The sequence below is a fragment of the Leuciscus leuciscus genome (assembly GCF_965113295.1).
Source record: "Leuciscus leuciscus genome assembly, chromosome: 25".
Classification (NCBI taxonomy): Eukaryota; Metazoa; Chordata; class Actinopteri; order Cypriniformes; family Leuciscidae; genus Leuciscus; species Leuciscus leuciscus.
This window is the reverse complement of record NC_138724.1, coordinates 17,910,225-17,925,179: the sequence shown is the minus strand read 5'-3', so window position 1 is coordinate 17,925,179 and position 14,955 is coordinate 17,910,225. Positions and strand designations below refer to the sequence as shown.

The window sequence follows — 14,955 nt, the reverse complement described above, 5'->3', positions numbered from 1 at the left end:
AATCTCAGTTCCCATCTTTCATAATGCATAAATCAGAGAAGTCTTGAGCCAACCCTAGGAAAAAAAAACCCTGCTTAAAAGGAAAAGCATGTATTATTGAAGAGGTAAATAATTTATTTTGAAGTGTTAAGTGATGTTACTCGGGCTGGTACGAAAGAAAGACAGCAGACGCTTGAAGGGTTATGTGAGATTGCCCAAGGCAGTTGGGTTGAGCCCGAAGACTACCTGAGAGAAACCTTGGACACATGGGGAGAAAAAACAAACAAAAACAAGAATAAAAATGAAGAGATTTAGGTGGGTCAATCCCGCCAAGAACATGCCTGACTCATTTCACCCCAAAAGTCAAAAGTAGAATATGAAATTAAATATATTATCATTTTATTAATACTTTTTTTTGGCATTTAATTGAATTTAAAATCATTTTAATAAAAAAAAAAACCACTATTCATTTATGTTTTATATTTTGCAAACAATGGAACCTGATTTTGTACCAGTGAAGATTTCTTGCATTGAAATGTGAAAATGAAGAACAATTTGTTCAAAAAAGCTCATTGCCTCAATGAAAAACAACATTAAATGCTATTTAAATTGTAAACTAAATTACTATTTAACTAACTATTTAATTTTTTTTAAATCCATGTTATTTTTATTGTAATACATGAGAATTTCCATTTAGAACTGATAATTACATAACATCCGGAGGAATTACAGTAATGCACATTTTGGGGAGGAAATGTGCTTAATTGTGATGAAATTTTTATAAATGAAAAAAAAAAATCTCAGTATAAAATGGTATAATTAGTACAGTCTTCATTTTCTTTATGCAATATAAATGTGCTTAACTGTGATGAAAAATAGTGTCAAGGCAAAAAACCTTTACAATATAAAAACAGTCAGATGGATAAATGGAAGGATGGATGGATGGTTGAATAGACACAGATAGATAGATAGATAGATAGATAGATAGATAGATAGATAGATAGATAGATAGATAGACAGATAGTATACAGATCACAGCCTTTTCTGTTCATGTTTTCTTTTCTGTTCAAGCTTTAATATTATATTAGACATGACAATTATATATTCGGGCAAACAGTACCTGGTGTCATGAAGGTACAGCTGTGGTGGCACCGGCACTGATACGACTGAGGTAGGTTGAACCCCCGGGATACCTGGATCCACAACAGGAGCAGCCTGAGTCCCCACTGAGCCCGACTGCATGGCCTCCAGGCCGGTCTGACTCACAGGGACACTGCTCTGAGTCACTGGGGGGCTTCCGTGGGGAGCTCCGGGGCCCGGCTCCATCAGCAGAGGGCTGGGCTGTGTGGTGGCCGGGCTGGGGTGGGGCGCTGGTGGGCTGGGGTGAGCCATGCTCGGGCTCTGCTGGGCTGCTGGGCTGGACTGAGTCTGAGGGCTGTGCTTCTGGGCCACCATGGGACTCTGCTTCTCCGATGTAGGGGCCGAATGAGCACCGTTTACGTCTAGGGCACAAAATGATTGTGTTTTCAGAGGAAGAAGACAGAAATCTTTCTTTATTGTGACGTACTCTGATCATACCTTCCTCTGGGATGATGTGCAAGGTGACAGTGAGTCCAGCGTCTTTGATCAGCTTGACAATGTCAGCGTGAGGCATGTTAATAATAGACTGACAGTTGACAGCCATGATACGATCACCAACTTTCAGCTTCCCACAGCGATCGGCCGGACTGCCCTCGATGATGCGGCCGATCTTATGTGGCACAGCTACAAAACATACGAATGGTGAATTTGATGGAAAATATTTTGGTCATATTTCAGTTAAAAAAAAATATCATAAAAAATTAATATAACCCTGCAATATAAAAGGAATATAAAAAGTAAGAAATAATATTTTCCATAAAGAAAATTAAGTCAATTTTAGTACTGTTAATTCTTTTTAGCATTGAAACTGAATTTATCACAATCCCTTAGTTATAAATATTTATGAATTTATCATTTATAAAAATTACTATAATAATATTCTCAATATTCTTCGGCTTCAAATAGGCTTCATTTGCTATAATAATAATTGAATGTTAATATAATTAAAAAATATTGAATAACATTAGTATTATACATTTATTTTATATTTATAATTTTCATAACATTATAAATATAAAATACTATTATAAATATTCTCAATAGTAATCTTAATGGTACTAAAATAGGTTTAATTTGCTATAATAATAATAAATATAATAATATAACCAATATATTTTTATCAATATTACTATTATAAATTATAAAATTATATACTAATTTATATTTTATATAAATATTTATTACTTTTCTTAACAGTAATCTGCAATATTTTGCAATATGCAACAAAAAAAATCTCATTTATTTTTTCAATTATTTTGGGATGAATAGGTTTGAACAGATTTTAATTATTTTACATGTTTTGTGAAATTCACCCAAATGTGGATAAGACGCATCAGCTTCCTTCCTTTGAAAGGCAATGACTTTTTTATGATTACACCTTGTGGATTCTAATATAGGGCCTGATCCCAAACTTTCAATACATCTTCACTTGAAAACATTACCATGTGTAAAAGAATGCAACAGTGTTCACTACTAGAGCATAAGGGTAACAGCTGTGTGAAGAGGGGACTTACTTATTGTGTTTGTGGTCTCTGGACGGTTGAGGGAGCTGATGATGACAAAACCAAAGCCTTCGCTTTCCTTGCGGTGTATAACAACATCAGTGGTGGGGGGTAAGTTGACCGGACACACTGCATGACCGCGGGGAGAGCTGCTTTGATTGGCCGCTGCACCGTTTTCCTCGCATGGCTGGCCTGCAGGTGGCAGCACACACAATCTCAGCCAATGCAAACACAAACCACAGCAAGACTCAAGCTATTACACTGAAATTATGCCTTTACTTCTTGATAATGTAATTAACCATTAACACTGTAAAGCCTGAAAAATAACATAAATTTAAATGCAACAGCTTGATTGAACCTTTCGAAAAGATATATATATTTTTTGCATATTAGTTTTTTGTTAAGTATATTTGATACATCAGGCTTTTATGGCTCGTATAATATGATATAGTGAGAATATGGAGCTCATACTTAAGGTGGAAAAAACGAACTAAGCAAAAATATGCAATTTGGTGCAGATGCTGATATTTATATGGCCTGAATGTAAGATGAAATTCTGATAGCTTGAAATGTAAATCAATGAGATCTTTATATCACTATAGCAGAATACTTACATAAAGTGCATATAAATGTCAGTTGCCACTCTATATCTCCCAATAATATTTCTTATCAAAATTACATTTAATTGCTTAGTTTTATGATCAGAGCTCTGTAGTTTTCATTGTCGGGGGAAAAATATATAATACAATGATGATTGAGAGATGAACAAATAAACGTTCCCCAAAAGCCTGATGTTTCATATTTCACGCTTGCATATTAACATGATTTTTCAAAAAAATTATATATAATCAAGTTAACCTAAATTGCTTCAGTCCAGTAAGTGTTCATCTTGAAATATTACAAACAATATAAAAGTTATTCTGATATTTACTTTATAAAAGTAAAGACACATGAACCTCGACCTGTTTTTAGAATGATACTAAAAGGCCTTTTACTTGCTGAAAAGTATAAACTATTAAAACAATAGGGTTTTAATCATGTTGATAATTTGCATATCAAATATGATACAGTAGACTTTATAGGTTTATTAAAAAACAACAAAAATTGTATTTGTCTAGTACCATGTAACTCATCCTAAATACCCATATTGATGAATTTGTTGCTTTATAGACCCTGACAGTGTAGTTCCAGACTGGATTTAAGGATATAATATTTGTTTTTGTGTCACTGGAGAGTTTTGCTCACCCTGCTGCAGCAGAACCCTCCTCCTGACGGTCAAGGTGACCTGTCCGTTTCGTGCAGCCGCGTGCATGAGGTCGATGACGTAGCGGTGTGGTCTCCCCGCCACGGGCATCCTGTCAACCGAGACCAGCTCATCTCCTGGACGCAGTCTGCCGTCGCGCTCCGCGGGGCTGTTCTCTATGATTGCTCCGATCACAATCTGTGGAGAAGAATCAGTCATCACATTAATATGAACTGACATTCACAGTCTCATTATAATATTGTCATCAGTTTTGCATTACATGTTTAACAGCAGTTTTCTTGACTAGCTGATGGGTTTATACATATCTAGCTTGACAGAAAGTCGCTTTACTGCTTGGTATTTATTTAAGAAAAGTAAATTAAAATACCAGAGATTACCAAAGACAACTAGCTAAGAGACGAGCGTTAATAAACTGTCATTTGAAATCCAAGGCATGACAAATTAGGCTTTTAACAGCCACAATTCTGCTCAGAATCTGTGTGAAATAAAGCAGCACACCTTATATACAGTTGCTTTAAATGCTATCAGATGCTAATAATATTTGATATATTCCTTGGTACTGAATAAGGTTAGAGTTATTGCTAATGATAACTATTAGCAGTAAACAACAATTTTGTAAAAAAAAAAATTAAAAAAAATTAAAAGAGTAAAACAAAGCACTAAAATTCTACCAAAAATTCTGATATAATTTTTGGCTGAAATTGTACACATTTTCAAATATTTCTCAGGCCTGGCTTCAGACTAGCAACGTATTCTGTCAAAACAACAACACGTCTGATTGACATGTAAAACAACCAATCACAGCGCCGTGTCTCTCGTCACAGGCAGATGGAACAATTTTTGATGGAATGAAATGGATGAAAACACTGAAATTAAATAAAAATAAATGAAAAAGAAAATTAGATAACTATTTATGTAAAATCTAAGATCAAAACTGAAATCAAAAATCAAAACAAAACAATTAAAGCTGGGCATTATAGTGAAAATATCTCCTTATGAGTAAGTAGTATTATTGTAGTAAATTATTGTACATCTCAAAATATAATTTTGCTGGAAATTCATCCCCACAATTTTATATACACATTCATCTTTTTGTATTTGTACGTGATAAATGTTTTTTTTTTTTTTTATGTAGCAACTTAGATCTTTTTTTTTTAATGTTTCTTTTGAAGCTTGATGGACACAAACTTATGTCACAAGATTATTGACATCATTACAGATGCATCATAAGTCTGCGTATTTGGGTCAATTTAAAAAAAAAAAGAGAAAAAAAAGAAATTAATACTTTTAACCAGCAATTCAATTGATTAAAAAGTGAGAGTAAAGACATTTATAATGTTACAAAAGATTTTGAGTTCAAATAAAATGCTGTTCTTTTGAACTTTCCATTCATCCAAGAATCCTGAAAAAAATGTATCATGGTTTGCACAAAAATATTAAGCAGCACAACATTTTCCTTTTCAACATTGATAATAATAAGAAATGATTATTGAGCATCAAAATTAGCATATTAGAATAATTTTTCAAGAATCATGTGACACTGAAGACTGGAGTACTGATTCACAGCTTTGAATCATATTACATTTTAAAAATATATTAAAATAGAAAACAGTTATTTTGAATTGTAATATTATTTCACAATATTACTGTTCTATTGTATTTTTGATTAAATAAATGCAGCCATGATGGACTTATTTCAACAAACAATTGAAAAAAAAAATCATACTGACCATAAACTTTTGAATGGTAATGTATCTCACTATACAGCCCAGCTCTAATAATTACTGTAAAATTTTCCAAACTATAATAACCACTATAGTCATATACCATCATATTGTCATGGTATATGCCCAAATAAAAACACGATACTGCAAATGTCATGTAAGCAGCTGAAGTAAATGAATTTATCAGGTGTGTTTCCATCTGCTGCTCATGGAGCTGTACAGATATGAGCCAGTATCTGTTTATCCTGCCCCATACGAGCCTTGTCACGGGCCTCCGGACTCACAGCCTGCACCGCCTCGTCTCCACCCAGGATCCTGAAGCCGAAGCCGGTCTTCTCACGCAGCAGGTGCACTTCCACTTCCTGGTACTCCACACCTGAGGAACAAGAATAACAGATTAGATCAAGCGCACCCAATCCATGCCGCTTCCTCGGTGTGTTTGACATAAAAGCAGAGATCAGGGCTTCTTCAGCAACATCAAACCATCCCTAAACCTAACCACAAGCTGAGGAATCAGAGAACGCCACACGTTATGTAGGTCGGCTCACCAACCGGAGTGCTGAACCTTCTGATGTACTGGAGGATAAGAGTATGGTGGTAGACAGAGAGCTAAATATAGAGCCCTAAAGTCACATGGGTTCCATAAATTAGCCATTGAAATGTGACTAACGGCATATGTGCTCTGCGACTTAAAGAAAGGGAAAGCAGCACAAGAGACTTGCCTGTAGAGTCTGTCAGTGTCCGAGGTGGGATTGGCTCTGTGCGAATGAGAAATGAAAGCTTCAAACTATTTATTAAAATTATTCAAAAATACTTTTGAACTATCAACCGGCTTTATGCTTTATTGAGGCTCATGTGTGGGAGGAATCTCAAGGAACCTGTCAAGAATTTCATAGGCTCATATTTCACCCCTAAATGAAAAGAAATGAGTAAGAAGTCATTGGATTGAAGAAAATGAAGCCTTTTTTCTAGTTGTGGCATGATTTATGAAAATGAAGCCTTTCCATTGTCATTAATATGATGTAAAAAAAAAAAAACGAAATAATATAGTATAGTATAGTATAGTATAGTATAACATAACAAACAGTAAATAATTATATACAGTCATTTTATTACAAAAACAAACAAACATCCAAAAGCCATAAAGTCATGAGAATTTGTGGAGAAACAAAAACAAACGGTCCAAAAAATGCTTCATTTTTAAGCAAATACACATGTATATAAATGATTAGAATACACGACTTACGTCTGCTTTCGTAAATGGCACGTGACTTCTCATAGAGGTCGTAGGGGTCAGGCTTGCCCAGGTGGAAGCCCTCTGTGTCCGGAACGGAGGAGCGATGGAGCGTCTGTCCGGGATGTGGAGCGCCGTGGGGGAGCAAAGTGGCCGACAAGCTGGTCTGGGGGCTTCCTTGAGGGTCCCACTGCAAGGACAATACAGACATAGACCGGTTTGAGTGGATGATACACAAGCATACACTAAAAAGTAGTGAAAATCTCCTATGTAGATCCTTTAAAAGATCAAGCAAAGAAGATTGGGTGTATCATCATTCGGACCCCTGTCATTACTCCTGTCCTCTTTCTGAGAGGAGAGAGTTTAGCAGTCCAATCGCTCTCTGGAGGTTCAGCGAAGGAGACGAATTAAGCCCTAAGTGTGGAACTAAAGTGTGAAGCGAAGTGTCTGTGCTACAGTCATGCGCCCCGGGGGCTAATGGATCCTATTTCCTGTGAGCTGTTCATTTCACCTGCAGCTTTCTGCTTAACCTGCCAATTCCATTACGAGCCCTGAATCCAGCCGAACTGGACGGCCTCCTGAAAATGATGTACCTCACGCTGGCATGAAAGTGAACTCACATGAAATTAGATATCAAGGCTAGCTCTAGAAATACCTAAATGAGCTAAATGAAATGTTCCGTTACTTTACAAGGCTTCGGAGAAACTTAACCTGAGATGTGTAGTCCATTTAGTTTCTCAAACAGCATTTGTGGACCTGCAATGCAATTAAGGCATGTAAAACTAAGGAAAATGATACTAGAGAACTAAAAACCCTGGGAAGAATTAGTTTGTTCTGGGATAGTGACAAGAACAGCCTGGGTGTTCTGTTAAATATCGCCTCTCGCTGGAATACTTCATTCTGATTGGTCAATTAGAATTAGCCAATCCTGCAGGTAAATATTTTTGTATAAAGGCCAGTAAGCTATGTCAAGTAAAAATATTTTAAAATAAATTATAATGAACTAAAAACTATAAATTGTATTATTTAATTTTATATCACAATTATATATATATATACACACACACATATACACACACATTTTCTGCTTCCTGAACTATTATTCATTAATTCATATATTCATTAATATTCATTAATAATTCATTTATATTCCATAATTATGCAGAATTAAAATGTATACATTTATATTTTTTTCTTATATATATATATATATATATATATATATGAAAGAAAAAACTATATCTAAAAAACAGATTTATTAAAATAAAAAAATAATGCAAAATACATTCTCATGGCCTTCTTAAAAAATATTTTGATAATACATTTTCTCAATTTAATCACCACTGGCCAGAGTGGGAAATAAATATTTTGGACCCTTCTGAAAGGGTTTGTATCATGCTGAAGTGGTTTATTTTGTGAAATAAATAACCTGTGAATAAAATAAATCAGAAAATCCGACAGGTTTGGAGTGACATGAGGGTGAGCAAATGATGACAGAATTTTCATTTTTGCGTGAACCCTCTTTAATATTTCAACTTCAAATGAATCCATTTTCAGAAACGAGAAGTTTTGTTTTTAAGTCCGCCAGAGCTATAAATCACACGGCATGATTGAGTCCGCAGGTCTCCGGGACAGAGGAGGAGGAATATCAATTGAGTATCACCTGCATAATCTTTGCTCGGAATAATTTCTCTTCATGATAAACACATTCTAGCCCGCACCTCTCTCTCTCACACACACATACACACACACATACACACATATATTAAAAAGGCACACTTTGCTGTCGGTTAAAGCTTTTTGTTTGCTAATGCAGCAGCACAAGAGTCATACTGATTAAGTACGCCACCCATGGCGGCTGCGTTAATGCATCTGTCACCCGGGACACCTCCATGTCGGGTTTCATCAGAGTGTTATCCAGCGCGCCGCTGAACACGTGCTGAGACTAAGAACTCGTGGCTGCGGTTTGTCTTTAACAGCGATTGGAGATTGATGCTGCAATCGTTCTGAGCTGCCGAGGGATTTCGGCCATCAAACACTAGTCCAAGATCTTTGCTAAAGGACAGCGGATAGCCAGAGGTGTGCAGGAGGTCAAATCCTCTTATGTTACATAAAAACATGATTTGATCATTTCTCCAGCAAACACCGACGCAGAATGTCAAAATTCCATCAGCATACCTGCAGAAATTATCGATCAATTCAAGCAAATATTGGCAGAAAATTCTGAAAAATCTTACACTACATAGTTTGAACTTATTCTACTTGTTTATGGGCAAATATGCAATCCAATGATTAGCCTTAACTATCCATTAAAATTATATTAATAAACAAACTAAAATGTTGTAAGATTTGATTCATTTATATAAAAATAGAGTATAAAATCATTAATATAATAATAGAATGCTACTGATAAAACACAGTGTGCTTCTTTACACTTTTTCATTTATCAACCACAATGCATGGTTCATATGCACCACTTATGTGCAGGAGCGAACCTTCATGCTGAACTTAAAAAAAAAATATTCTGTACAAATTCATACGAAATTGCAACCTCATAAGAGTTTTCTCATGAGATCAGGTTGGCTCAGAAGAGTCATTCGTTCAGGAATTGAACTACTTTTCTTGTGGTGTCTGATTGGTTCAGTATTTGCAGTTGCTGTGTTGTGGCGCCACTGAATGAGTAGAGCAGGAAATGTCTAATTATTTTAGTACCGTGTTTCATCCACATTTTATGGAACCGAACGGTTGAATCTGTATTGAAGACTTACTTTATGAGCCTTTGAAGTTACAGCTGTTCTGTCATGACAACTCTCAGAGAGATTGTCATGGTAATAGTAGCAGATCTATACAGGTGGAGCTGGGAAAGGTGGAGGGTTTCTGAAAGTGCGCTGCAGAGTGCTAACAGCCATAGACATAATAAATACATAGACGCCCTATTGGCCGCTTTGGAACGTTGCTGCGATACGTCAACGCGTCCGCCATTTTGCGGAGGGAAAGACTGCGCTGTAATCAAATGCAAGTAAACAGGTGAGCTGCGGTTTTTCTGGATAAAAACCACAAAAAAATTACATTTATCAACCGATTTCAGTGCTTTGTATGTGGTGTACAAAAAAGTTCCATCTCTAGTTATTTAAAATCTCGATAGTTAGACTTATAAAATATTTTTTTAATAAGGAATGGCCAAAGCTCAGGCTTGTCATGTATTTGGCTTTTTATTCTTGGATAAGAATTGTGAACACCCCCATACTGAGATATAATTTAATTTTCACATTAAATTAAATAAAGTTTTCTTATTGTGGAAAATTTTTAGCAACAACAAAGATAACTGATGGATCCTTTATGGTAATACATATGATATGGTACAACTACAGTGCAATGCAAATAGTAAATATAAGATAAAGTGAGAAGTAGGCTAATAGTAAATAGTTTAGTCAATAAAATAAACAAACAGTATACAGCAAATAAAATAGTAATAAAGTATAATTATATAATATCATAAGTACTATAATATAATAATAATATATTGATAATAGTATATAGTTAATGTATAATACTATAATAATAGCAATAGAATAGGAAATATCAATTACAGAATATAGACAATAAAAAATTATAAGTTAAATAGTTACTATGAATAGTACAATAATTTAACAGCATAGGCTAACTCTAATAGATTGATAAGCGCAAGTGGTATATTATTATAATAACAATAATAAATAATGTAAATTTATATATTTTAAAATATATTTTTACATACGGTAGTGTTACGAAACTGCTCCAAGACTCAAAGAGGAGATCCAAATGCAGCTTTATTTGAGGGCAATCCAGAGGTGTAATCCAGTGTACAGGCAAGGGTCATACACAGATAGGCAGTCCAAACAAAGAAACAAACAAACAAAACAGGCAGGGACCAGAGGCAAAAGAGTAATCCAGGGAACAGGGCAAAAAATCCAAAAACCAAAATACATGAAACCAGGGAAACGCTCAGAGATGCAGTGTAACACTTAAACAAGACTTCGCGGTGAGTGAATGAATGAACATGGTATAAATAGACTGAGACTAACAGGATGATGAGACACAGGTGAATGCAATCAGTGAATGAGGTACAGGTGAATGTGATCAGTGATGATGAGTCCGGGCAGTGAGTTATGGGAAATGTAGTTTGTGAGTGATAATAGTCTTATGTGGAGTGCCCTCTGGTGGCTCTCAAGGGCACTCCAGCTGGTGACCGTTACATAGCCCCCCCTTTAAGGAGCGGATTCCAGACGCTCCTAAAACTGTCCAGGAGGGAGGTGGAGCGGAGGCGGACCCGGGGGCAGGTTGGAGGGCCAGGCCCGTGGAGCGGAAGAGGACCTGGAGACGCAGGCTGTGCAGGCGACCGGGGCGGAGCAGGCTGTGCAGGCGACCGGGGCGGAGCAGGCTGTGAAGGCGACCGGGGCGGAGCAGGCTGTGAAGGCGACCGGGGCGGAGCAGGCTGTGAAGGCGACCGGGGCGGAGCAGGCTGTGAAGGCGACCGGGGCGGAGCAGGCAGTGCAGGCGACCGGGGCGGAGCAGGCAGTGCAGGCGACCGGGGAGGAGCAGGCTGAGCAGGCGACCGGGGCGGAGCAGGCAGTGCAGGCGACCGGGGCGGAGCAGGCAGTGCAGGCGACCGGGGCGGAGCAGGCAGTGCAGGCGACCGGGGCGGAGCAGGCAGTGCAGGCGACCGGGGCGGAGCAGGCTGTGAAGGCGACCGGGGAGGAGCAGGCTGAGCAGGCGACCGGGGAGGAGCAGGCAGTGCAGGCGACCGGGACGGAGAAGGCAGTGCAGGCGACCGGGACGGAGAAGGCAGTGCAGGCGGCCGGGGCGGAGAAGGCTGAGCAGGCGGCCGGGGCGGAGCAGGCTGAGCAGGCGGCCGGGGCGGAGCAGGCTGAGCAGGCGGCCGGGGCGGAGCAGGCTGAGCAGGCGGCCGGGGCGGAGCAGGCTGAGCAGGCGGCCGGGGCGGAGACGACCCTTCAGGCGGATCCAACGGTTCAGGAACATGAACGGGCTCAGGGGATGCGGTGGCCATCTTGTCCGAAGACACAGGCGTGGATTCGGCCATCTTGTCCGAAGACACAGGCGTGGATTCGGCCATCTTGTCCGAAGACACAGGTGTGGAGTCGGCCATCTTGACCGAAGACACAGGCGTGGAGTCGGCCATCTTGACCGAAGACACAGGCGTGGAGTCGGCCATCTTGTCCGAAGACACAGGCGTGGAGTCGGCCATCTTGTCCGAAGACACAGGCGTGGGGTCGGCCATCTTGTCCGAAGACACAGGCTTGGGGTCGGCCATCTTGTCCGAAGACACAGGCGTGGAGTCGGCCATCTTGTCCGAAGACACAGGCATGGGGTCGGCCATCTTGTCCGAAGACACAGGCTTGGGGTCGGCCATCTTGTCCGAAGACACAGGCGTGGAGTCGGCCATCTTGTCCGAAGACACAGGCGTGGAGTCGGCCATCTTGTCCGAAGACACAGGCGTGGAGTCGGCCATCTTGTACGAAGACACAGGCGCAGAAAGAGGAAGAGGAACAGATTCAGGCTCAGTATCAGGATCAGATTCAGGCTCAGGAACAGATTCAGTCTCGGCGGGATGAGACTCGTGACGGGCGGACGTGACGTGAAGCTTAGTCTCTGGATCGGCAGAAGTGACGTGAAGCTCAGTCTCTGGGTCGGCAGAAGTGACGTGAAGCTCAGTCTCTGGATCGGCAGAAGTGATGTGGAAGCTCAGTCTCTGGATCGGCAGAAGTGACGTGAAGCTCAGTCTCTGGATCGGCAGAAGTGACGTGAAGCTCAGTCTCTGGATCGGCAGAAGTGACGTGAAGCTCAGTCTCTGGATCGGCAGAAGTGACGGGAAGAGATTCAGGAACGCTGGTCATCTTGGGATATGGCCCTGGAACGGTGGTCGTGGCGGAACGAGACTCTGTTCGGGCGGCCCTCTTGGCAGTACGTGCGGACATCAGCGGTGGATCTGTCACGCTGGAAATAAGTCCCGGACGCCCATAGACCGATCCGGTTGCCGGCTTTATGGTTGCCGTGACGTGAAGATCAGGCTGAGGGGATACTGTGGGCTCACGAAGCTCCTCCTTCACCCCACCCACAGTAAACAATGAGCCATTTAACAAAAGGGCCAGATCTATATATTGTTCTAATGTCCCGTGAGGATCATGGTCGGGCATCAATGACCGGAGCGGTTCAGATAATCCTCCGCGGAAAAAGATCATTAAACACTCGGTGCTCATTAGCGCGAGATGTGCCAGTTCAATAAAATCTGCGACATAGCCTTCGATGGACTGATTCTCCTGAGAGAGACGCATGATTTGGACATCTGGACACATGGTAGACATGGCTGCTGGATCTCAGGGCGGCGAAGTCTTCTGTTACGAAACTGCTCCAAGACTCAAAGAGGAGATCCAAATGCAGCTTTATTTGAGGGCAATCCAGAGGTGTAATCCAGTGTACAGGCAAGGGTCATACACAGATAGGCAGTCCAAACAAAGAAACAAACAAAGAAAACAGGCAGGGACCAGAGGCAAAAGAGTAATCCAGGGAACAGGGCAAAAAATCCAAAAACCAAAATACATGAAACCAGGGAAACGCTCAGAGATGCAGTGTAACACTTAAACAAGACTTCGCGGTGAGTGAATGAATGAACATGGTATAAATAGACTGAGACTAACAGGATGATGAGACACAGGTGAATGCAATCAGTGAATGAGGTACAGGTGAATGTGATCAGTGATAAGTGATGATGAGTCCGGGCAGTGAGTTATGGGAAATGTAGTTTGTGAGTGATAATAGTCTTATGTGGAGTGCCCTCTGGTGGCTCTCAAGGGCACTTCAGCTGGTGACCGTTACAGGTAGGCTATATAAAATAAAATGACGCAACCCTGTCTCTTTTTGTTAAATTTCAGTTTGAATGTTAAATATATATAACTTAAATATAACCTAAATATATAAAGTTATGAAACTTCACTTTGCCCTCAGCCAAAACGATTTGCCAAGGAACAAATTATAGATTAATGAGACCAAAGATCGCCCGTTAGATATAACGTTACACAAGACGAATTATTCTCATGTTTAACCACTAGACTAAAGACATCAGATCCAGCGGAAAACGTCAGAAGCACTAGCCGAGGTAAGGCTGTTCTCGGCGAGGTACATGAGCGCTGAGCGCCCGGTGATCGCTGGATCTCACAACTCTGAAACCGTCAGATAACATTTTTAAATAGGCGCTATCTTTATAAATAAACCACAGATTTGAGCTTTAAACAACTACATTGTCGACTGAAAAACTCTTAAAACTACATTTCGTGACACAATAACAGTAGTATTTTTAAATTTCGCGGCCTTTCTCCTCTGAAAATAAAAATAGTAAATAAATATACAACCAGAAACAAATTTTCAGTTTTGCTTGTGAAAGGTAATTCCCTGAGACCTGTTTTCAATTGTGTGTCGATTTGTAAAGCCCCAAGCAGCGCACGAAATAGGCATTTTCTCAATTCTCGTTATGAGAGGTATGGGAAAGTTGCCCTCCGCAGTATGGCGGCGCCGTTGACGTACGATCCAGCGGCCAATAGGGCGTCTATGTATTTATTATGTCTATGCTAACAGCAACACTACCAGTATTTAAATGTTGAGCGGCAGCTCATTGGCTGCTGATGCAACAGCAACCAATCAGCTGCGCTATGTAGATAACGATGCGATCACTACCAAATGAGTTAAGGACCTATCAGCCAGCGCCATCTAGAGTTTCATGGCAGAACTTGGTATTTTAATGTCAAGGTCAGTTCAAGAACATGTAAAAACAAATAGTTGTTTGAGAAACTAAATATTTGAAATCCATTTACCTGTTTTGTGGGATCCCAGGGTGAAAAGAGGCCTGACAGAAAAAGAAAGAGAAAGATCATGATTACATATTCCTTCAAGAGTAAATGAAGACATTTTTCATATTAGTCACATAATATTTGCCCCCTTTTCTCTTCACTTCGTTGTCCTGTAGGCTCTTAAGTGAGGAAACGTTATTGCATTTATTAGTGAGGTAATTACATCATTAGCTTTGATTAGCTTTGAGCAGAAGCCAGACTCTGTAAAACA

At 39.7% G+C, this 14,955-nt stretch overlaps 1 protein-coding gene across 7 annotated transcripts in view; it reads right to left on the bottom strand.

Moving 5' to 3' along the window:
* Window positions 1-14,955, bottom strand: part of magi2b (membrane associated guanylate kinase, WW and PDZ domain containing 2b) — a 92,873-nt gene that overhangs the window by 6,767 nt on the left and 71,151 nt on the right. For 5 of the 7 annotated variants that reach the window (XM_082159189.1, XM_082159194.1, XM_082159190.1 and 2 more), the window contains 7 exons: window positions 14,709-14,740; window positions 6,856-7,033; window positions 5,870-5,985; window positions 3,867-4,062; window positions 2,634-2,813; window positions 1,558-1,743; window positions 1,100-1,481 (listed from right to left, as the gene is read on the bottom strand). In XM_082159189.1, the coding sequence (XP_082015315.1) occupies window positions 1,100-1,481; window positions 1,558-1,743; window positions 2,634-2,813; window positions 3,867-4,062; window positions 5,870-5,985; window positions 6,856-7,033; window positions 14,709-14,740 (1,270 nt within the window). The remainder of the gene's footprint in view (window positions 1-1,099; window positions 1,482-1,557; window positions 1,744-2,633; window positions 2,814-3,866; window positions 4,063-5,869; window positions 5,986-6,855; window positions 7,034-14,708; window positions 14,741-14,955) is intronic. The other 2 variants (XM_082159192.1, XM_082159191.1) reach the window with 1 other exon arrangement.